The sequence below is a fragment of the Enoplosus armatus genome, chromosome 18, assembly GCF_043641665.1.
Source record: "Enoplosus armatus isolate fEnoArm2 chromosome 18, fEnoArm2.hap1, whole genome shotgun sequence".
Lineage (NCBI taxonomy): Eukaryota > Metazoa > Chordata > Actinopteri > Centrarchiformes > Enoplosidae > Enoplosus > Enoplosus armatus.
Window position 1 is genome coordinate 15,339,912 of NC_092197.1, and position 25,082 is coordinate 15,364,993.

Consider the following 25,082-nt stretch of genomic DNA (forward strand, 5'->3'; position numbering starts at 1 on the left):
TGTTTGCTGCGTTGATCTTGGTGTGGAATTTTGATGGTCATGGTTTCCCCCGTTTTTTTACCACTAACTATCAAGATGCCAACTTGATTCAAGAATATTCTTGCCACCGGTCAGCCTTTTAGAAATAAGTGGCAACCAGCAGATAAGAGTTTATTGTCATTCCAGAGTTGAATTTATTGGAGATCAATCAATAGTCTGTTGTTGCTCATTGACATCTGTTTCTCCGCTTGGAGAAGAACAAAGCCAATCAGAGCTTTGACAGGCGGGATGAAAGCGCAAATTGTATTTTCCACATCTGCATTGCCAAAATCCATTACTGTACACACCGACAAACATGTTTAATCATGTATAATCTTGTCCATGCACAGCTATGCACCCAGTGCAGTATAAACAGCACTGCATGTGTGTCCACCAACTGCTACTGCAGCTTCTGTGTCGACTAAAATCCTGTCAATGCTACAGATACATCAGTCACTACTCACTGGTTTGATCAAAATAACCCCCCTCCCAAACGGAAATTGGCTAACATGAACACAATGTCAGACTGTTGAAGCAGAAACAAAATGGCAATTTATTGTGATTATATTATTATATTATAAACATATTACCCAGTTTGCCCTTCTTGAATACCTGAGGGGCCTGTGCAGTTTTCATATGTGCATGTACAGGTGTTGTCATGTTAAGAGTATACTGTACATAGAACAATTTCTGTTGGTTATGACTGCTTGTCACTAGCTACTGCCATCAGAGCTAATCATAGCTTAATATACTGTAAATGTCGTTCAGTGATTGACTGTCGTATCACACTGTTGTATAAAATGTGGATTTTAAACGAGGCCGTGACATAAATCATTAAGTGGAGTTTAATGAGGTTGCCAAAATACGATACACTGTTTATTGGCCCCACATATACTTCATTAATTATAGCCTCAGAGGTTGAATACTAATTGAAGTGGTTAGTGTTGCTCAGGAATTTACCTTTTTAATGTGGTTAGACAGCAGAACCTGGTGAGAATGGCTTTCACATGGAACACTTTGCAATGTGTTTTGAGTCTGAAATGAAAGCGGTAGTGTGATCAGACTGATCTTTAGAGGAAACCATCCATCCTCCTGAGGAATGAAGGGATGACTGGCCCAGATACTTAGAGTGATGGAGATTCAGACCGAAAGAGGAAAATGAGGAAAAGTTTTGAAGTAGAGATGAATGGAGTGCATCAGAGAAAGAGAGGGAGAGGAGAGGAGAAAAACGTTAATAGATAGCAGACTCTGGTAGATACAGTAAAGAGAAGAGAGCATTCAGCACAATGATAGATACATGAGACCATTTAGACTTGTGTTCTGGAGTGACAAAAACGTTTGAAATGTTGACTCATATCCAGGTTCGGTGACAAAGAGTAGAGTAAAGGAAAGGAAACGAAGTGCTTATTGCATGTGAAAAAGATGGAAGTAATGTTAAATAAAGCGTATAACCCTGAGACTACATTATTTGATTATAGAAATGAAATAAGAATGGATGGTGAATGAGAGAGGCAAGGAGAGAAAAAGAGAAGCTGTCATACGGAGGGGAGCATGAAAATAAATGTATGGAGCAATGTCAGCCTCAAACAGTTAGATAAATGGATGAAAGCGTGAGACACAAGAAAAGGGAGCACCTGAGGCTACTTTGAAAGTTGAAGTTTTATAAGCTATCAGTTACAAGGTGTTTCAAGTTAAAGGAAGATAGATGAATGGTTCAAGGGAGGAAAAGAGAGAGGAATGACAAAAACCTCTGGAATATGTTAAGCCATGAAATAGTGGCATCTTGAGTCGTTGAATGATTTGCAAACTGACGTACTGAAAGGCGAAGACAAAAAGAGTTTCATTTTTAGCCATATCATCCAGACTTACTTGAAAGATAAGATTTCATGATGTTGCTGAATGTAGAATGCGATCTTGTGTCCTCTTGTGTGCTTGCAAAGAAGTTACGCCAGCACCTGTTCTTTTAAAGATAAAGTAAATTGCTTCAAGTTCATGTGCATTGTTGTAATGAATTGATTCTTCCTTTGTGCTGGTGCCTGGTATGGTGTCCCACGTACATCGACTCATCGTGATACACCGCTGTCTTATTTCTTACGTGCATCAATCCTCCAGAAAAGTGGAAATTTCCTCACATTTGCTCCTCAGATAGGCCCATCCTGCCCACCATACTTTTACTACTTCTGTCTTTAGTTCGGTGTGTGCTACAGGCTTCAACTGAAGCAAATCAAATGATGCAGCAGTACAGGCCACCGCCCCTGTTTTGCACTTAAGTGAGTAATAAAAAAAAGGCTAATTTGGTCCTTGACTACCCTGATCATCCACTCTATAAAGACGATGATGTCTTTCCTTTAGGCTGCGGCTTAAAAGAGTCTACATAACATAACATGGCGGGCCAGTTTCCAAGCTGTTTTTCCTTCTGCATGACATTTTACTTTGCGCTTCACATTATGTCGGTGTCATAAAGACGCAAAGGAATTGCCACATGAAAATACATCTGTGTGCCTGTGAATGTTCAGTGAATTGTGCGGTTTCCCATGGCCTTGTGTTGTTTCCATCCCACCCTCACGCTCTCCCTTCACTGAGATGTGAGCTCAAATTCTCACTGCAATTAAAGCAATGGTCCAGTAACTGTGATAAGAACAATTTCAGATTGCTCAATATTCTCTTCGTGGTATGAAACTGCATCTGCTACGCTGTAATTGCCCTTTGGGAATGACGCTGAACTCCAGTCGACTGAAAGCGCACACATTTTCATGTAGACACTCTCATGCACGGAAACACAGACAGAAATGAACACAAGCACATGCATACACACTCTTAAATGCTGCTACGCATATGGATGAACACACACTTGCACACAAACACACACACACGCTCTTGTTCTTCTAATTACAAAGATTAATATACATGCAAATGCTATCCAAGTGGTCTTACAGGCATATGCATGAGTGTACATGTGAAAACAAAGAACACACACAGTCACAGATTATCCATATTATGTTAGCAGACATTCATCACATGCACAAATACACACACTACTGCAAATCTCCATCTCAGTCCTAAAACAGGGTAACAGTCTGCCTGTGCAGGACGATCATTTCAACCTGTTTTCAAGGCTGAAATGATCTTGTTTCAAGAAGTGTAATGTTTCTAAATTGTAGTGCAGCAATCACCCTTATTCTTTCTTGCTTTTAAGATACTAGCACTAAATTCTGGACAATGATTGAAATATTATTGTGTTATTGAAAGTTTTGCATTGGAAATGTACTGAAACTTGTCGTTTCAAGAGAACAGGACGTTTAAGGCTAAAAATGACTTGAGGAGATGATGTTTTTATTTGCATTGCATGCACAGGCCCACACTGTATATCTCCGTATGATTGCCCGCCTACAGGCTGTCCATGCACTGTCACACCCACACATACTGTATATACATGCACGATAGGGGGCAGAAAAGTACAAACGTTGAAATGTTCATGATGTAAGAAAAGAGAAACAGAGGGACACAATGTATGAAGCAGCCGGAGCAGAGAAGGGAGGGGGACTTAAAATCTTCTTCCTTTAATCTGTGTCCGCTTGGTCAGCACAGCTTAGCCTTTCATTCATTTATTTACCCTACATTTCTGCTCCTTTGTCCTTCTGTCTGACATGCTGCATCCTCCCTCTCCCACCCATCCCACCCCCCCCTCCCTCACTTTCTTTGTCGCCTTTTCTCCCTCTCTAATTTTCCCTCCCTCTCTTTTTTGTATCCCTCCTTCCTTCTCCTCTCTCCTCTTGTCCTCTTTTCTTTGTCAATATTGCTTCACGTTCCTATGACTCTTCTCTGCTACCATCAACACACTTCTCTTTCCCTCTCCATCCATGTCATAATGGTCTTTGTATGTTTGCCAAAAGTCACTCTCGTCCTGCGAGCACTTAGATGAATCAATAGTGAGCCAGGAGCTGTGTGTGTGTGTTTGTGTGTGTGTGTGTGTGTGTGTGTGTGTGTGTGTGTGTGTGTGTGTGTGTGTGTGTGTGTGTGTGTGTGTGTGTGTGGTGGTAAATAGATTTGCATAGATATACTGTACTGATTGTGCTTGTATGTGCCTGTGTAATTCTCTGTGCATGCTCCTTCTTTTTTGTATGATTTTGTCCGTGTTCCATGGTTGTGTGTGTGCTCATATGTGCTGTGTGGTTTTGTGAGTAACATTATTATCATGGCAAAGGAAAAGCAGAGATTGACACTGAACAAGAGGTTATTCAACTCAATCTGACATTGAACATCATGAAAGCTAAACAGTGCCATCCATTCCCTCCTTCCCGCCTTTCTCTCCCCCTCTCACTTTACCTCCCTACCAGCCCTACCTTCTTGTTTCCTTTTCACATTCCCGTGCCGCTCTACCACTTTTCCCACTCTCAGCAATCCAGGATTTTACCGTCCACCCATCCTTCCATCCATGCATTAAGCCAGCTATCTAACCAGCCGTCCCTCAAGCCATCCATTTGTATCTATGGGTGCACATGATAAATGTTTAGACCTTGTTTGGGGAAAACATCCCATCTAAAGGACACTGCTTCAGACAGATCATTTATCAAACCCCATCTTTCAAACACACACACACACACACACAGATTCAGTCCTGTCACATATGAAACCCATCATCATTTAGTTCTGCTGTCGAAATACATTAAAGTTGGATAGTATTCTTTACATTTACACAAACATACAGAGATGCATACTGTAGATCTGTTATGGGCTAACACTGTGCAGTCTGTTGGCTTTTGTTCATTTGGGACAGAATCTAATAAGCATACCAATATACAGTACATCCTTTTATATAAATCCAATTTTTGTTCTCATTCTATTAGCCATAAAGGAAGTACAAAAAAAATTATATAAGAAGAAGGAGGAAAGACAGTAGCAGAAAATATAAATAGAAAGATAGAGACAGAAAACAAGACCAATATAGAGGGAGTTGTTCTTTCTGTTAAACACTATTTTAGAACCAGGTCTCATATCACCCATCAAAGTAAGAGTTTTTTTATCCTGTGTGTGTTTCCCAGATTGCAGTTTGGGATTTTTCAATGTTTTCTGTTTGTGGTGCTTTGAAGGTTTTACTGTATAGGGGTGAATGAAGATAAATGGGGCCACTGCCCTCTCCTCTGCCTCTATTGATTTCTATATCACCATGTCAATCCGTAGGCTGTCATACACACACTCTTATCTGCCCTGAGATGTCAGTACACACACATACACTGTATGGACCTCATCTCGGGGGCTTTAGTCTCATGGCTAATCAAGTTCTGATAGAATGAACATTCAAGTCACTAAATGAAACATGAAAGTCACCAAAGCTTGTAAAGATCTGACAAACAAGGCAGATTTTTTTCCCCAGAAAGTGAACACAGCAAGGAAGTGATTTTAAAACCGTATCAATAAAGTATTTCTGATTCTGATTCTGATTAAACAAACAGGAACCACTGGCTGCCTGGATTGTAAAAATGCATTGGTTATTCTAAAGAATAGTCCGCCTAGGAAAAATTCTCAATATTGGTTATCTGCTCAATAGCATCCAGACGTTCCACTTTTTTGAGGGATTTTTGAAGCATTTGTAGAAAGTCTTTTTGCCCAAAGGCAACAACTTCTGATGAGCAGTGCCAGCTGCCATTGGGCAGCAACGCTCTCTTTTGAGAACCACGGTTCAGCTGGCGTACAGCAGTTTCACCACTCATCATGTTCTGTCAGCTTCAGCTTTATCATGTATCGTTCTGTGGGCAGCAGCAACACGGGGAGGGGTGGGGGGGTGGGGGGGGGCATTTAAAAAAAAATGTCCATCTGGTGATTTGAGTGAGAGACTGGTGATTCGATTTGAGGCTTTCTGACAAATGATGCAAATAAGGAGGCAGCCTTAGAGAGTGTTGAGCAGAAATAACCATTGTGAGCTTGCTGAGCTGCAGTACAAATATGATACAATTCTCATTGTGCTGTAGCTAGCTGTTTTAGTTGGATTTCATCTTCTTCCATTTAATTTATATCTCTTGCTGTCAGAACTGACAACCTATTACACTGCAGCATCTATAACATTTAATGCTATGTGTCATTTGTCTTATGGGTTTGATTATCTGACAAAACAGCGCATGATTTAATAGCCACTTAGGAGTCCTGACTGTCAGACTTTCTGTTCAGCACTTGAACACAGCATAATATTCAAAGCTTTAAAAGTTAGTTGTTGGCACAAAAATCACAGACCTAACTAACTTCCAGTCCAAGTTTAATCAATTGATCCCCAATACAATCTGTTCATCAAATTACAGGCAACTGTATAATAATTGTAGCAGCCAGCCAAGTAAACACCTTTTAAATTTCATTGTCAGAGTTAAATTATCATAAAATGAAGCATTGACAGGGTGACAGTATCTCAGGCAGTTGTGGTAGGTCGTGTTGTCCCATAGTTGCATAGTTGAGGGTTTGATCCCCGGTTCCTCCTAACAAGTCACTGGTGTATGAATGTGTGTGAGGGGGCTCATGGATAAAGAATCAGGGTAAAGAAGCTATATAAATGCAGTCCACTTACAGCTCCTACATAAATCACTGACAAAGAAAAGAACGTTCATCCATCCATACATGCATTATCTGTGCAGGGTCATGGGGGGGTTGAGGCCTATCCCAACTCACATTTGGCGAGAAGCAGGGTACAGGCTGGACAGGCCGCCAAGAAAATGTGCAGATTTTTTGTATTTTTTATATACGTTTTTTATATATCCACCCAATGAACTGTTAGGAGTGGCTGAATGAAAGGGAGCTCAGATAACATGGTATATGGTAGAACTATAAGCACAGAACAAACACGTTGGTAAGATGACAGGAGCTGTTTTTACAGATAAATTCCGATTCAAATTTTATCTTTCATAACGTGTTCGTGTTTGACATTTTTGACATGCTGGCATGACGGCATAAGCCAAGAGTTAATGTAGAGACTCCTCCACCGCTCTGTTGTTGAATCTACCACATGCTCTTTAAGGGTGCAAGGTCTGGTTCAGGATTTTCGATTGGCTGGGGGGGGTTTAGCTTCCTTTTACAGTAATTGCTGCTATGGCGATTGGAGCTTCACAGAGGGAAATACTATCTGAGAAATTACCCCTGGATTTGGCGTTTCTGTGCATGTGTGTGTGTGTGTTCTCAAATGGGAGGAGTGCGCGGCGGAAAAATGGGAGCTGTCAGTCAACCTAATGAGACCAACCTTCTCAGTGCGCACACACACACACACACACACACTCACACACACACATACACACACAGAGTGCCATCGGGCCAGTGGAAGTGCCATATAATTGGGTTTCCTTTCCAGGACAACAGACATGCTCACTGGATTAGATCTGACCACCGACGCCAATTCTCTCCATGTCTCCCTCTCTCTGCTTTTCCGTCTCTCTTTTGCTTTCTCTGACTGTCTCTTTTTTTTTTTGCATCTCTCTGTTTTTTCTCTCTTTTCTCAGCCTCTTCATTTTTCCCTATTCTTCTGTCTGTCAACTCGTCTCTTTCTTTATATGTTTTCTCCCTACTGTTCCGCCTATCTCATTGTCCTTTCCACCTCTGACCCACATGTGTGGTGCTTTGTCCCATAACATGTGTGTCTGTGGGTAACTTATATGATAGCAAATATTATCTCCCTGTTGCAAGTTATAATTAAGATGTTTAATGTCATTTTATTGGACTTATTAGACCCCTAGTATGAGAGCAATCAGTCAGTTGGGGCTCCTTCCTTTCTTTTCATTTCCACAGCATCACTATAAATGTATATTTGTAGGAGATAAGATGAGATGAAACTTTATTGATCCAAGTGGGAAAATTATTTGAGGTTTTTGCAGCAGTAAACACAAGTATAGGATAGAGTATGTGGCAAGCAAGATAAGGGGTTGAACAATTAAAGAAGGCCCAAGAAAGAGGGAGGGGGGGGAGAAAAAAAAGGATGTGTGAAAAGTAAAGGGTCACTTCTTTTTCTCACAGTTCCTTATGCAATCCCTGTGGAATGTTCACATCTCCTCTCTCTGCCCCTCGCATTGTCTGGATTTGTGTAAAGGCTCTCGGGGAGTGTGTGCATATGTGTGTGTGTGTGTGTGTGTGTGTGTGTGTGTATTGTAGCATTAAGCTGTGTATGTGAGAGAGTGAATTTCTGCTTCTCTTCCTCGTCTTCCTCACTCCCAGTCTTTTTGTTTTTTTTCTTGGCATATGTTGTATCTTGGCACTGCACCAGAATAGTTTGACATAACATATTGTCATTGTATCTATATCACAAATAAAACACCCAGTAGCCTCTGCAGTGTGTGCTCTTTCTGCAAAGCACACATACTGTCTCAGATAATCAGCCATTTCTTTTAGTTTGTTTCCTTGTTTATATACAATTCGTATAGCTTGTAGATTATATATATAGTAGAAAGATATATATATATATAGTCCACAGTATGTCAACATTTATTTTCCCACTGACCCAGAGAACTCTTGTCCTCCTCGTCATGACTGATCTCTGCCTACAGATACATCCCATAGCTTGCACATGTCAAAAGCCATCTTCTGGTAGTGATGAAGATAAAAGTAGTTGGGGCAGCTTCAAGCGATGTGTGTACAACATGACACTTCTTCACAAAATAACATCTGGAATGCATTGAACATCTGCTGTGACTCCTTAGCACATATCATCAGTGATCAGTGTCACTCTTAAGGAGCCCTGAAGTGTTCAATATTAAATAAAGTATGAAATAATCAGATGAATAAATTGTGTAAAACAAATAAATAAAAAATGAGAAATTATTAAATCTCAACTCAGTATTAGGACATATTTCATCATTCTTATTCTCACTTTTCTGCCAATCACATGCCGCCTGCTACCAGGTGCCACCAGGTTTAGCCAGTTAGCACCTGTTTGCTAGAGCAACAACAATGTCGAAATAATACTAAATAAACGATCTTGCTGCTGCTGTAAATAAACACAATACACAGACACAGAAACTAACATTTCCTTTTATTAATTTAGCTAAACAAAGCTGCTAATACCAGATGTTTGGTTACTGTGTCTGCGTACTGTGTTTACTTACAGCTGCAGCAGCTAGTTAGTTGATCAGAATTACTTTGGCGAAGTTGTTGTTCTAGCTAAGGGAGCAGTTGATTGCAGTTAGTTGAATCTTAAGACTCTTCTTGAGGCTGCAGTTTTAAGACTCAAGAAGAGTCTTAAAACTGCAGCCTCTGTGGTTCAAGTTATATTTTACTGTAAAGCTGTTGAAACTTGAATGGATTTGCATTTTCATGTTTGTTCAAAGGAGTTAGAGAATCCAGGTGTGCTGCTTCTCATGTGGATCCCCGCAATAATACCAGGCCGACATCTTGTGTTCAAACATTCATGCTCACATATGCTGTTTACAATGGACAAACATATTGTGTTTATGCATGAAATGTGGCAATTTCTCCAGAGTGAGGACATTTAGTGATCATTAGTTTCTAAATATACCATTTTGTGGTCAACCCATTTGGGAAGAGTCTTTATTATTATCATCATCATATTATATATTGGCTTTTGTGAATACAGTATATTTACACTGAGTCAATGGGACATGATTATGGTAAAGTAAATATTTGGGTGTCAGGGGTGGCAGTGTGTTTGTGTGTTCGTATGCCTTCTTTCCTTTGTGCGAGTGTGTGTGTGTGTGTGTGTGTGTGTATGTGTGGATGAGTCATGCATACAACTGCACACACTTTTATGAATACTGCAAAAGTCTTGGGTTTTTTTGTTTGCAGCTCTGAACAACTTAGTATACAATACATCAGCCCTACAGACACATCTGAAACATAAATACACACACACAGGGCAACAAGTAAATATACATCACTTCACCACCACTGCCACAACACACAGGCTTGGTCTTGAAGTGTGAGTGATCTGACAGTGTTTTTTGGCAGCAATAGCAACAGCCTCTCCAAAATGCATCTCCTCCTTCCATCTATCTATCTCCCCTCTTCCCTCCCTCATTCTCAGTACCTCCCTCCCTCTAGTACGTGATATTAAGTGCTTCTCTCGCTGCTCCCTGTTTAGCCACTTGGCAACGCAGCAGCACATCCATCTCTCTGGAAATGTTTATCTGCAAGCTGTTTATTCCATATACTCCTCCACATATACTCACATACATGTGCGCGCCCACGCACACACACACACACACAAAAGCACCAGTTCCAGTGCAGCCTTGCAAACACAAACAACAATGCAACAGACACGTACTGACATGAGTGTAAACATGTGTGCACAAAGAAACACAAATGTAGGGAGGCATATTTTCCCAAATTGGTATACGTGTGTTATCTTTTTTTTTTTTTACATTCATATCAAATGCAAGCACACACACCCACATTCAAAAATATGGAGGCACATGCACAGATTAACACAAACACACGGAATCAAACAGATGTACGTGTATGACTGAACTTTCGCAAATTTTCACACCATAGACATTAGTATGCAAACACACACACATGAACACCCACATACACGTTAGAGTCAGGAAGGAATGCTGATAGAAGCTATGGTTGGATACGCTGGTTGGACTACATATAAACAGTGGAAGAGTTAGCCTCAAAGGCTGCACACACGCCTGTGAACACACACACACACACTATATGTACACTAAAGCATATCCACACATATACACAGCACTCAACAGGAACATGTAACACGCACACATGCTCGGATGACATTGTTATTGCATTCCACTAATGAAATTAAGCCTGTAAATGTAGCGCTCGGTTAGGCAGATAAAGCCCAAACTTCCTTCCAAACAGAGGGAGAGGGGGGCGAGAGACAAAGAATCAGAGCAGCTGGAGAGAGGCTGTGAAGATCAAGGCAAAGTTGAAAACAGGAGGGTCAACTTTACGGAGAGGGTGAGCGATGAGAGGGAGATTACAGGAAGACAGAGGAAGCGCGGATGCTGGGGATGTACAAGGGGGTTATTTGTCAGATCGACTCCAGATTTGCACATTCTGAAGAACTGAAAGGGAAACTCCAGTCGGAGGCTTGGTTACGGCTGGTGGTTGGCAAAGATCATATGGTGGTGGTGTGAGGGGTTTTTGATCAGATCACAGTCTGTTCTGAGCCCTGCAGATACCAAGATTATTTAAAAGACAATTCTGTTTTATTACAGCGTAGGTCTTATTTTTGTAGTCTTGGCCATAATTTCCATCAGTAATACATCATTTTTAAGAGAAATCAAAGGTGAATAATAAAAGTGTTAGTTGGGTTGGACTGTAACTACTTACTATAGTTGAGCATGTGCAGTTTACCTGTACGGGGGTCATTACAGGTGCTCTCAGGCTTACACTTCGTTGTAGTGATATCACTGTGTTCCCAAGATTATCATAACCAATAAAAACACTGGCCATAGCCCCCAAACAAGTGTTGCAGTGCGTGGAGGTTGAAAAACTGACTGTATCCCATGAGCTGATAGTAGTCATAAGACAATGAGATATGAGTTTATAGTGAAGTCAAGTATCAAATTGCAGAAATGAATGTTAATGAAAATGATGTTGATCTACTCCTTATAGTTTACAGTATATACACTATGTTTGTGTTTGTATGTGTGTTTCAGTGCCTGTAGCATTTGTGTGCATCGTGATATATACAGGCAACAAGCAACAACTTGAGATTATCAAGATGACCACGATCAATCACCAATTCATCATCAAGAAGAACAGATTCTTTACTGTACTGCTGTTCTCTAGCAGAGAAGCTGCTATTCAGTAACTCATGTTTTGTTAGCATTGGTGAAATGTAGTAACTCTGTTGCTTATTACCAAATTTGAGTTTGTGTTTACATTATATATTGTCACATCAGCACAATAAATAAACTCCTTGTTATGTTAGTGATTTCAGATAACCTCCGGCTCTAGATTCAGCCTGACTCACCTAGTCTGTGTGTGTGCGTGCGTGCGTGCGTGTGTATGTGTGTCCCGTTGGTAGACTGCAGAAGGCAACAGGAATGTCACTAAATCATTTAATTTGACTTCAGGAGTAGAAAAGGCAGCACCCTCCTTCCTATTTTTCCTTCAGTCTGTCAGACACAGGCCAAAGGCAAACAAACACTCGCTCACACACATGCACACACACATGCACACACACACACACACACACACACACACATGCACAACACTAACCATAAATTACAGAGCGGCAGCAAATCCTTCTCTTATGCACTCCCCGTTGACTCAAACATTTAGTTCATTCTCGGTTGCGCTCCGCAAATTAAAGTGTGCACAAAAGGCTTTCAAATGTTGGCATGCATTATATTGTGTTATACAATTGTGTGGCATTGATGCCAAAGCTTTCTGGTATAATCATCAATTATGCCACTCGTATTTTGCATGCGTGTCTGAGTGTTGGTATGTGTGGAGTGTGGAGGCTGCAGGGGCATCAAGGTTCAATCAATTCAACAGTGAAATGTAAAACACAGCAAGGATAAAGCAACAGACTTGACCTATGCATGCACAGAATAATGATGAAAGGTGTGTTGTAAATAATGAGCACTAAATATAAAATGTATTCTGTATGGCACGGCTGAATCTACCCACCTTAAAACATTAAAGACTCAGGACAGGCTAGGAGTGCTATACTCATTTATGGTCGGACCTATATGGGCAGAAGGGTAGGACTTTCAGACCAAAAGTTGACCTTTTTTAGCTGATCATTTTTTGAACATTTCATATCCCTAGGGCCATAGAACCCATCCAGAGACCTGTCTATTGCTTCAAAAATACACCAGTTTCATTCCTAAATAAGGTGGTTTACTACTTAATGAATAGATTTCAAGAATAACATAGACATTACTTAAAGTCATCCTATTGTAACCCAATTAACTTCACTCGAATGTGCTGCTCCCTGATCCAAACTGACCACTTGCTTTCTTCCATCGGATGTTTAGGTGGAGCTATCTGACAGCACCTCCCACATCATCACCGATGCCTATGCTGGGAAGGAATACATCATCCAGGTAACATCACCTGTCTCGCCGTTTCTACCTGACTGATCATTTAAGACCTAATGCAATCCACAATTAATTCTGTGTTATCTGCAAAAGCATTCAAGAACAATAATTTCTTAAAGCTGCAGCCCCGAAACTAGGGAACAGATGGTAAACGAACATAAAACCTTTTCCAAAAATAAGATATGCCTATAGCCTTTTGATTTCAAATTAGCTTACCAAAATACTTCTCCTGTGGGTGTAAAAGATGGATGAATGTTAGAATTATTAGATGGATACATAACCAGTGTTTACCACTAGTGAATTTTATCCATCTATCTTTAGTTTTATCAGAGGGAGTGAACCTTATGGTCCCATAATAACTGTATGTAAATCAAATTAACAGGCATCAAATACAAATATATATGTATTTATGTGCTTATAATTTACTGACTACCTTCTACTGTCCTTGTGTTCAACAGGTGGCTGCCAAGGACACAGAGATTGGAACATGGAGTGACTGGAGTGTTGCTGTCCACGCTACACCCTGGATTGAAGATCCTCTGCCGATCACTTCTACAACCGAAGTGGACTTTTCTACCGGTACGTTACAGCCTCAGTTAAAGCCTTTATTGTTACGTAAGGGTCGCTTTCAGAGTTGGTGACTTAAGTCAGCTACGTAGATTCAAAGGTTAGATTTATGAAAACACCATCCAGTCTGCACCGGCAAGATTGAAAGAAGTTTTTCTTGTGTGGAGCTCTATGGGATTGAGGTTTTCCAATGCATACAGCATATCCGCTTTAAAATGAACACTCTCCTTCAGTCAAAAACTAAATACAAAGTTGTCTGACTAAAATGATGAAGCAGATTCCAATTTATGAATGCAAATGCTATAATGAAACACGACCAAGAGTCTACAGCCATGCTAGCATATCTGTGAGGCTGTTCTTAAGCACAGCAGTGCTTTGAGCTAAATGTTAAAATGCTCGCACTGACAATGCTAACATGCTGATGCTAAGCAGGTATAATGTTTACCATGTTTACCTTCTTATTTTAGCTTGTCAGCATGACAGAGACATGAAGACAAAGTACAGCTGAGGCTGATGGGAAATCATTACTTCTGCAGGTCATGAACCAAAGTTTTGACAAATTAGGATTTTGACCTGATGATGGTGCAAGATGAAAAGTCAGATTACAGTCAGTTATTAGATTGCAGTTCATCCTGTGGGGGCCATGAATGTGTGTACCAAATGTCATGGAAATTCATCCAATAGTTGTTGAGACATTTCACTCAAAACTACTAATGTCAACCTCATGGTGGCACAAGAGAAAAAGTCAAATGATCACCAAATCATTGGGAGATATTGTCTTGGAACCATGGATGTCTGTACAAAATGTCACGGCAACCCATCTAATAGTTGTTGAAATATTTCATTCTGGACCAGAGTGGTAGACCGGCCAGCCAACGTTGCCATCCCAAGAGTCGTACTGCTAATGTTGCTAAAAAGGTTCAGGTTAGAAGGATAGAATACAAGTAAGAACAAGGATAAATGCTAGTATCTTTCAGATGGCTTGTCATGAGTAGTTAATGATTCTCTCATTAATTCCCCAAATATGCAAGATGAGAAGTTCAAAGAGAGAAAGATAGAGTGACCCAGGGCTTACACTGAGTGTGCCTGCATGTATGTAGAAATATTACAAGAGTATTTATATAATACTGTTTGGTTTTTATCAGTCTTGTAGTCCATCAGCTGGAGAAATCGTGATGGTAATAAAGTATTCCTATAATGTTTTTAACATTGTTCTTTGTGCCCACGGCTATCACACAGTAAATTTCCTGAACCACTTAGGTATGAAATTAAGTTTGGTTAATAACTTTCTTTATCATTAATTTGAGAACACTATAAGCATTTGATAGCCTTGAAGTTTTATCGCAGCTTTAGCTATAAGATCCAACAGCCTCCAGACACATCGACACACATCAACCTGCGCGCCTGAACACTGCCTCGGGGAAAAGCTGTGCCATCTTTTGAAAAATGCTCACGTCTCTCCTACAGCCTCAGATTGGCTCACTTGTATTATAACACTACACTTTCTGGGTTTTTGTATGCATGTGAAATAATAATCTGACATTAAATTCATTATGGATTGTTATGTTTTGTGTGTGTCCTGCCACACACACACACACACACACAAGGACAAAAACTATCTCTGGGAATTATCTAGTCGGCACCCCTTCAGAATGTGGCAGAGATCAAGGATGGCTCGCTCGTCAAATCGAAATCTCTCAACGCGCTGATGATCCCTGAACAACAGGACATCCATTCCAGGTCTGAACGCTCTTCTGTTCACATCTCTCCGAGCACGCTGGAGGAGCAATGCACAAATGGCAGGACACATTGTGAATGAATAAACAGCGACTATGACTGGACAGGTTTTAAAGGCCAGTTCACATTTTCTACATTTTTAAACCTGTAGTGATCTTACAGGGAGCGTTTATCTACACCATTGGCAGTTGCACATCAGACTGGTGAATACTTTATTATAATATTCAAAACAGAAATGGCTTTGACTGTTGACTGTTGTAACAATGAAATAAAAAGCCTTGGAAAGCGCCATATGCAATATACAGTATGTCCACTGAAATCTCTTACGTACTAAAACAGTTTCCTCTTACTCAGACTTTTGGACTTTTTTGGATTTTGTCTTAAAAGCCACCTACAGGCTTGGTGGAGGTAGTTAGGCTGTACTGAGAAAAGTTTACATACACTGATCAGGGCTGAAAATGGACTTCCACCTCCTTTGTAGGTGCGACAATGTGTATTACATAATATTTTCCTAATATCAGGTCTCTATCAAAGTGTCAGATGTGGATTTAAATATAATTACTGAATTAATAACACTGCACACTTGGATTGTATTGCTTTCTATTTTCACTGTGACCCCCTCAGTCCTGAATCCAAACCTACACCATTGCACGTCAAAATATTGACTAAAGTCACTTGAGTAAGCTGTGCAACATGAATTTTACACCAAGCAGGTTAATATGAGGCAAAGAAGGGAAGAACTATCCTAAAACCGTGCCGTATAAAACTGACAATATGAGCCCAATTTCAAATCTTTCAAAGAAAATATTTTGTCTGTCTTTCTCTCCGTCTCTCTGCCTGTCCGTTGACATTTCTCAACAGTTTTACAGTGCAACAGTGACTCCTGTTGGTCACGAGCAGCACTGCACACTGAACATCCCAGTCAACACTGACTGAGCTCACGCACGCCTACAAACATCCAAACAAACTCATGCTAAACAGCACACACAGAACACGCAGCCTGCTCCAACACTCCCTCACACACAAACACACATAAGCAGTATACACACATACACTACCTCTGTCTGATAGCATGCAGTGTACACACACACACACACACACACACACACACACACACACACACACATAAACACTGACTCAGTACACAGTGTATTATCCTTGTTCCCAGGGAACAGGAGGTTATTGGGATTCTCCTCATGCCTCTTCTCGATCCAGCTGTGGCTTCTCTGCTTCCCTTCCCTCTCTCCTTTTCCTGCTCTCTCTTTCCCTCTCTAGGTCTCCCATTCAGTCTTTTTCTTTCCCCTTTTCCTCTCACTTCTCTCTCTGTTGGTCACTCACCTTTTCTCTCACTCTCAACGTTGGTCACCTCACCCTTTGTTCCTATTTCATCTGTGTAGCGACTGTGTGCAGCCACGACTGCTTTGTTAATATCAATAAAGTGACTTAAGGGTTGTGGTTCCCAATGATGGATACACCATTTATCCATCCTTTTTTTTTTTTATCCCTCTGGTCTTTAAAATATAGGCAGTTAGCCTTAGTTAACTAAGGAATAATGGGCACTTTAAATTTGTACATAAAAAACATGGGAGGAAACTTTTAAACCTTGAAAAATGTTGCAAAGAGAAGATGCGATAAAGGCTAACGGAAACAGATGTTTCAACTAGACACTGATGTCATATAGACAAAGCATTCATGTAAGCAACAGTTGCATGCGTCCACTTCACCAGGAAGTGGGGAAAAGAATAAATAGAGCAGAGGTGTCGAGGGTGTATGCAACTACGTCATCTGTTCAAGTCCAGACAGGGGCCCTTGTCACATGTCACCCCCCACCCACACAGTCATCACCACAGGGACAAATTCATTCATACAAAATAACATTTTAAAAAAAAGGCCACCTGGATTGATTGCATGATGTGTCAGAGTTACTGTCACTCAGTGTCTTGTCTATGTTTGCATGGAAGGAAACACCTATTCACATTTACTTCGCAGAAAATAATTATTCTGTTTGCACTCGCCAATAGGAACGATTGTATGTGAAGCAGAATCACGTCAGTGGCGAAACAAGGAAAATATCTGATTTCCTGTCCAAAAACGGGCCGATAAACACAAAATTCTGCCAATCTTTTTTTTCAGCTGACCGCCTTGTTAACATTTCCGCACTGACCAATATTTCCTGACTGCTCAGCCAAATAGGAAATGAATGGACTTCCTGTAACTTATTGATTGTGTAGCTCACAGTCTAAGCACACGGTTACACTTTCTCCATTTCCTCTGTCTTTCTCCCCTCGCGCCTCTGCCACATTTCCTCTTCCTCTTTGTTTTTTTTTTTTCTTTTTCTCTGTTCATGTATCAGCAGTAGCAGGTCCGCCATACCTCATGGAGATAAACTGAAATAGTAGCTAGTTGCACTTAAGAGTCTGTTCTGTTTCCTGGCATCAACAGCCTCATTTCACATCAGAGGGATAGTGCAGTGACAGATAGATGACATTTAGAAATCCCATCCCATAGTGATTGGACCATCGCTTAGCGACCACATTCCAGGAAGTAAAAAGCAGATCAGTTGAGGCTTTAAAAAGTTGCAGCCATCCTTCGTGTTGCAGTCATCTAAGATATAAGTTTCTGCCTCGCCCACTCGGTGAGACAGAAACTGGACACTGTCTAGCACCAAACAGATATCACTTCTTATATCCTTCATGTCTACAACTATTTATATATGCTTAGTTTCTGTTTCCAGGCATGTCGTACGACAAGAGTATGTGTTTATATGCTATGCAAGTGCTTAAAAAGCAGAAACCAGCACGGCTAAATGTTGAAGCTAATGCTGAGGGGCCTTAAGGTGCTCTTCTGCTGCATGCTGGCGCCAATTCATAGGAAAACCACTGCTCATTATGTCATTAAGGTGACCGAGAGTATTAAAATGGGAGGTGTTATATCAGGTGCTCTGCTTTCTAGAAGTCTCAATTTCTCCAAAGACAATGTCAGGTGATTGACATAGTTGGAGCAGTTCTTGGATTGGCATGAAAATTGCTGAATCATTATATAAAAATGTATTATCTGAGTTACAAAATATCTAATATTTGTTGATAAAAAGTCTGTGCGCATAAAAACCTAAGGACAGAAGTTAAGTATGACTCCCAAGATGCCCAACATCCAATCACGGTTCTTAAGCTGAAGTTTAGGCTCTGTAGATGCCTGAACTCTGGGTCCATGTAGGATGAATTCTGCATCTCTGGCTCTGTGTTTTTGTTTTCTGCAACGACAAAACGTTTTGTATTTGCTACAGCTCTGACTGGCGCCTCTAACTAGCTCTTTCATAGCAACGGCAATTGAAGCCCATGGGTATAGAGCTAGCTTAAAAAAAACACGATATATCAGAGAAGAAGTTGAAATAAATAAAACTCATGGCCATAAATAAAATAAACCTACAGCATTGTTCATTTATCCCGGAGATTCCCGTGTTTCTGTGCTGAGGATATCAAGAGGAATCTTTTGAAATGGGAATTCACAGTGAGGGGGGAAAAGAACGGCGGCTCCTCCTGCTTCGCTGCTCTGTTAAGATCCTTAAAACCTAAATTTAAGCGAGTGAAAGGGTGATCACAGATGCTGCTGTTTACATTGGCATATCCTAATGCCTCAGACGTCAACATTATCAGCGTAAACAGGCAGGGTTGATAGAGTTCAAGTCATTCAGGGAATTTACTCCCTTAATCTCTTCCCCTACTTGCATTCTTTACCCGTCCTTCTTGTTTTTCTCTTCAGTTTTCAGGTTCCCCCCTCACTTCTCTGCCTGCTCGGCTCCTTCACCTGTTTTGCTTCCCTGCCGTTGTTTATCAATGCTGTGTCCTCCTCTCATCATCGTCTCGTCTCCCTCTCTTTACCTGTCCCGCAACTAGCTTGTTACATCAACGTACACCCCATAACTGTCTCACCTCGTCTCCATCACATTATGGGTCTGCATAATTTTTTATTTTCTCCGCCACTCCGCAGCAAAATGTTTTGCTGCAGGCAGGAAGTATTGCACTGAGCTGCTGATCATGTTAAATGTGTCCTACTTCTCTCTCTCTCTCTCTGGCTATTTCACACCTGGCTGCTTCCCGCTAATATCTCCCCACTCCCAACACAGTGCTACACTCCAGTCATTAATTGGAAGGAGAGGGAAATCATATTCTCTTTCCAGTAAAGAAAAAAAAATGCTGTGGGTTCAAGACTGAGCTGCAAACAGTGTGCAGGAGTTAATATCTACTGCGCTGCCTGCAGCTGTAGCAATAGCCCCGCTTTATAAAACATTAAAACTGTTATATTTTCATTTGTCAAGCAATGTAAAACCAAACCAAAGCACTTAAAATAGCTTAAGCACATAGTCATTTTAAGCTCATTTATGTTTCCATGAGCTTTTTTAGTACCAGCCCATAAACTTGAACATAATCGTATTGAATGGAAACGTACGACAGCATCACAGTAACTTTGTTTCTGTTGTCCGCCATGTACAAGCAATTTCATCCTCTACCTACACATTTACTTATTTTACACATTACTGCGAGACGTGATATGCAGGGGCACATTTGAGAATTAGGTTTTAGGTGTTTTGTCAAGTCAATTTCTGATCATTAAAATGACCCGCGTTTAAACGTTTTCCTTTCAAGGCTGCATTAGCTGAGACAAGTCATTTCACTGCAGAGATCTAATAATTAAATATTAAAGGAGAGTGGTCTAGTGAGCCTTTTTTATTTTATTATTGTTGATTTATTCTTCTGGGATTTTTACCTGGTCAAAGTTTGTGACATAAATGCTTTTGCTTTCAAGTCTCAAGTCACGCGAGGTCTTCAGGCAGTCGAGTCTCAGTCAAACGCCTCAGTTTTGTGCCGGTCTGCAGCTCTGGTTATGTGCTGTAAAATCAAAATCTACAGCATATCATGGGTGTGTAAATGGGTACATTTCCAAAGTGTGTATTCGACCGTCTCTTATCAGCAGTATATTAACTGCAGAAGTGCACATTCCCCCCCTTTTCCTTTTTTTTTTTATTTTATCCACCTCTATTCACTGTCTCCTTTACCTCAGGGTTTTTAACTCGGCCTCCCTTTTTCACATTTCTGTCTCGTTTTTTTCTGCTCCGTCTCTGTCCTTCTCTCCCCCCGCGGCTTCAGCATGAATGAGATTTTCTTTTGTCCAGTTCGCTTCATATCTGCCTTGACAAGTCCCATATTGATTGCGCTCGCTGATTAGAATTGATTTCACTCTGCGCTGTATTTTCCTTTCTGTTTGGTTCTTCCTGGTATGATGAGCACTTTTCAGTGTCCATTCATCAAAACGATGTTTCTGGGTGCACCCCCACCCCCCACCACCCATTTAGAGGAGTTCATTATAAATATGCTTAGTAAGGTTTCTGGTGTTTTCTGCTTGTTTTTCCAGAGGCTAAGACCTCCCCCATACCGTCCTCCAACGCACCACAAAAGGCTGAACCTCCAGTGGGCAGAGCTGCCAGGCTCCTCACATTTTTCTCCCCTTTGCTGTTAGGAATGCTGCTGCTGTTCATGTGGTGAGCGAACACACACACACACACTCTCTTACACACACACACTTCTTGTAATGAGTCTACCACCCCTCATCTTTGAATTGATTATGAACTCAGCCATTCAATCGCATATTGGCAATGTAGAACAAGATCAACAGCGATTGGGTGAGTTTGTTTTATGACCCAGCAGGGGAGTTTTTCTTCATATCTTTCTGCAGAACCCCCCCCCCCCGAAGGGATTGAGTCAAAATCCAATTCAAAGCTGTCTCATTTCATTAATTTTTACAGTTTTACACTATAAGTCATGTTGTAACAGTGCATGTCTGTCGAGGATGTAGATGTTGAAAAATGAATGCTTAAAAAGCTGAATGTTACGGATCGCAACAAAGCTGACTGTGAAACAGGAAATGTTCTTTTGCACCATATTTGGTCAAAAGACAAACTCTGTCTACAAACAGCACATACACTTTAACTAAATGACATTAAACCTGGCTGCATCCCCAACTGAACACCTGCTGCTCATTTGAACCACTGGAGGATGAACCCAGCCAGGTTTAGTTGGATGAATATGGTGAAGACACTTTCATGCCAATTTCCCTGATACCCTCTACTGCAGCAAGTCCAACTGCAAATCTGCTCTTTATCTCCCCAGATCATGAATAACAGATTTGTTTATGTGGCCATTTCAAAAAATAACATGTAAATGTTAACACACACAAATTTAGTACACTTTTGAGGTACTCAAAGTACTCAAAGAGTATCCCCATTTAATACTACTTTATATTTCTACTCCACTGCAGGTCAGATGGAAATGTTCTTTTTACTCCTCTACATTTATCTGACAGCAGTAGTTAATAACTACTTCACAGATTAAGAATTTGCATGTGATGAGTTTAAAAGATACAGTGCAAAGTTAAAGATTAAAGCAGTGGTGCCGCCTCTAAACTCCTCACATGGTTTAATTTAAAGAACTGTTTGAGGCCCAAAGAAGTAAAGTCTTCCAATACTTCACAAAGAAGCCACCATTAGAGAAAAGTCTAAATCTTTTTTTCCTTATGAGCCCCCAAATCTGACTACCTGTTTATAAAGACACGTAGATGCATCATATTTACAATCTAAGTACATTTTGTCGATAATACTTCTGTGCTTTTACTTTAGCAGGATTTTGAATGCAGAATTTTTACTTGCAATGGAGTATCTTTACATTGTTGTACTGGTACTTTTACTTTAATAAAGGATATGAGTGCTTGTTCCACCGCTGACGGACTGATAATAGAAATATAGAGACAGATAGAAGAGTCTCATATAAACACTTATAAGTACTAAATGATAAAATCACAAATGATAGGCTTAAAACAAGATGGACAAAATGGACAGTTCAGTGTTTGCTGTGGTGCCCCCTGAGATGCCTAATTTGTGCTTCTGTCTCTCTCTCCAGATGTAGATGTCTTATTCCTGAAGGGAAGAGGAGGAGGAGGAGGCCTGTCTTTTTTTTCTATTTTGCACATGTTTCAAGGATACAGTGCATTGCTCATTTATGTCCATCACACAGTTACTCACCAAGATTACTTAGACATGAAATCAGACGATGATAATGCGATTCAGCATTTTTTGATTAATGGCGACAAAGAAATTCGTCAGAGGAACTTTTGAAAGCGGCATCATCATCATCATCATCACCACCACCGACAGCAGCAACAGGAGCAGCAGCAAACAGCAGTGATATCAGCATAAACAGTCTTGTGTTACCCCCTGGTGGCTCTGACGGGCCACAGCAGACTCTGTTTGTTTGGCAGACCACAGTTTGGTTCGGGAATCTCCTCTTCAGAGCAAGAAAATCAACTCCTCGGACAACAAAATGAATCTCCTCATTACATTTTTGTTCTTCTTTTTTTTTTTTTTTATCGATCAATTGATAGTTTTCCTGAAATCGCAGCACTGTACAGACAAACACACACATACATAGAGCATTTGTGTGTTTGTGTGTATACTTGCCGTAGCAGTCCCCATACAGCTAAATCATCATGCCAAAGACTCAACTTTACCCCCAACAAAATGGTTCCCAAACAATTCACTGAGCTTCCTGAAGCCTGTGTCTGCCTTCGTCGACGGGTTAAAAACCCAAGAAAGTGATGTGTGCGTGCGGGTGTGCACAACACCTTGAATGGCACCGACTCAAGCGGTACACGAATGAAACTTTGGACGAATCTGAGGAACCCTGCAGCTCCTGTTTGTGTAAACCTACCATTTAACAAAGAGGCCACAAAAATAGCCGATCAGACTCTGAATCTGTCCAGAGAGCGAGCCGATTCTTTTCGATACGAGGACTAACACTTTGAAGAATTCAGTAAACGGTAGTCTGGCTTATTTAGACAATTAGCTTTACACTCTGCTTTCAGCAACTGGCAAGGAGGACCTGGATTGTAAAAAAAACAATAAAAAGTAAAAATAAAGTGGATTTGAGACTGAACAATTCGTTGTCCACCCGTTTGTTTTGGTTCGACTTTGTATTGACGACGACAGAGTTGGTTATTGAAGCATTGATACGAGCTATGTTGGTTTCCCATTCTGCTCTGTGCTGTAAAATACAATAACACAAAAAACAGTTTGCTTTCTGACGCCTTTAAAAACATAAAAAAAAATGTCTTTTTGCAGTTTACATCTCAATAGCCAATATCACCAGTTAATATTATGTTATTCAAAGGAATATTGATGTGTTTTATTGTATTTTTTATTTTTATTTTATGGACAAATAATAAAAACACACATAGAGGATTTTAGGTTTTTTTCAGACATTCATAATGGCTTAATTCTCCTTGATTCTATTTTGTAAACTATGATATGTAACTTTAACATTGAACAAAAAGTTTATTATTTAATAATAATAATAATGTATGTATTAGCAGTAGAATGTCGTAACCTGTACCTGGGGTCTTTTTTATAGATGTATATACAATGACAGGTTTCAACCATTAAATGTGACCATTTCACAATGAATGATGACACGCTGGCCTCACACTCATTTTGCCTTTTCGAACTGAGAGCACTGTTCTTCCCGCTCTGACCTCATCATCCAGGTTAGTTTCTCCTAACAAACAAGATGAAGGTGAGGTGTCAATGGAGGGGCAAAAAGGCATTCTTTTTAAACTGGCATGAGGCCAAAGGTGCAATAACCTTTCAATGTGATGACGCGTTTCTTACTGACCCACGTTCTGCCATAAACAAACACTGCTTCATTTCAAGTTTTCCAAATCAATACTTGTGACCTTGTTTTTCTCAATTTGGCTCGTTGGGAGGTGTATACTAGTTTCAGATGAGCTATGTTGGCATTGCATGATCAGTGAAGGCTGATCCTTTTGGACTATGGCACTGTTTTTCATTGTTATCATTCTCTCCACTTCCATTTTTTTTCTTGTCCGTTCTTTTTTGATTTATTTCATTATACCTCAACCATTTGACACTAAATATATCAGATCCGTGTATGTATCTAGTGCGCACGGATGCTACTGAGAAAGACACTGATTTGAGCAACTTCAAGAAGTGCATTTATTAAGGGAAGAGTTAAAGTTGGTTTCCCACTCGATGAAAAACTAAATGAAAACAATTCTAAGCACCTACAGCTGTGCTTTGAGCTAAGTGCTATCATCTGCATGCTAACATGCTCACAAGGACACGCTAACATGCTGATGTTTTGCATGTACAATGTTTACCATGTTCAGCATCGTAGTTTAGCACATTAGCACTAAACAAAGTATAGCTGTGGCTGATGCAGATGTCGTTAGTTTGCAGGCTTGTAGTCACAAATCGAAGTATTTGATTTGATTTCAGTCTGAACCAAAGTGTCTGACCAACCGATCGTCAGACCAACATTACCATCCTTAGAGCCATGCGGACTTTTTTCACATTGCTGTGCGAGAAGTGCATTCATTAAAGGAAGAGATAAAGCCAGTTTCTCCTCCTCATCAGTGGAACAAAAGTTCTGAGCAACTCAAGAAAACATAAAGCCTTGAATCACTCCCTCGAATGTCAGAGGGTTATTGGTCCTGCTGCTCCCACGAACAGAAAATAACCCACCCTGCAGCTCTGACAGTTGATTCTTCACCTGATGAAGACCACCTTTGATCAAAATCTTGATGCTCACTTAACATAAAAGGAGAATGTGACAGCAGCATGAGGCTATTCTCTCTCTTTTTTTACATTCTCCATGTTTGTTAACCAACAGCTGCAAAACACCTGTAGACATGCGTGTA

General features: G+C 40.5%; 1 protein-coding gene across 1 annotated transcript in view; it reads left to right on the forward strand.

Annotated features, from left to right (window-relative positions):
- The window catches only part of cntfr (ciliary neurotrophic factor receptor), a 121,912-nt gene extending 99,341 nt beyond the window's left edge, over window positions 1–22,571 (forward strand). The window contains exons 6-9 of the mRNA XM_070924759.1: window positions 12,954–13,022; window positions 13,475–13,595; window positions 20,730–20,856; window positions 22,271–22,571. Coding sequence (XP_070780860.1) covers window positions 12,954–13,022; window positions 13,475–13,595; window positions 20,730–20,856; window position 22,271 — 318 coding nt within the window. The 3' untranslated portion in view covers window positions 22,272–22,571. The remainder of the gene's footprint in view (window positions 1–12,953; window positions 13,023–13,474; window positions 13,596–20,729; window positions 20,857–22,270) is intronic.
- The last annotated feature ends 2,511 nt before the right edge of the window (window positions 22,572–25,082 follow it).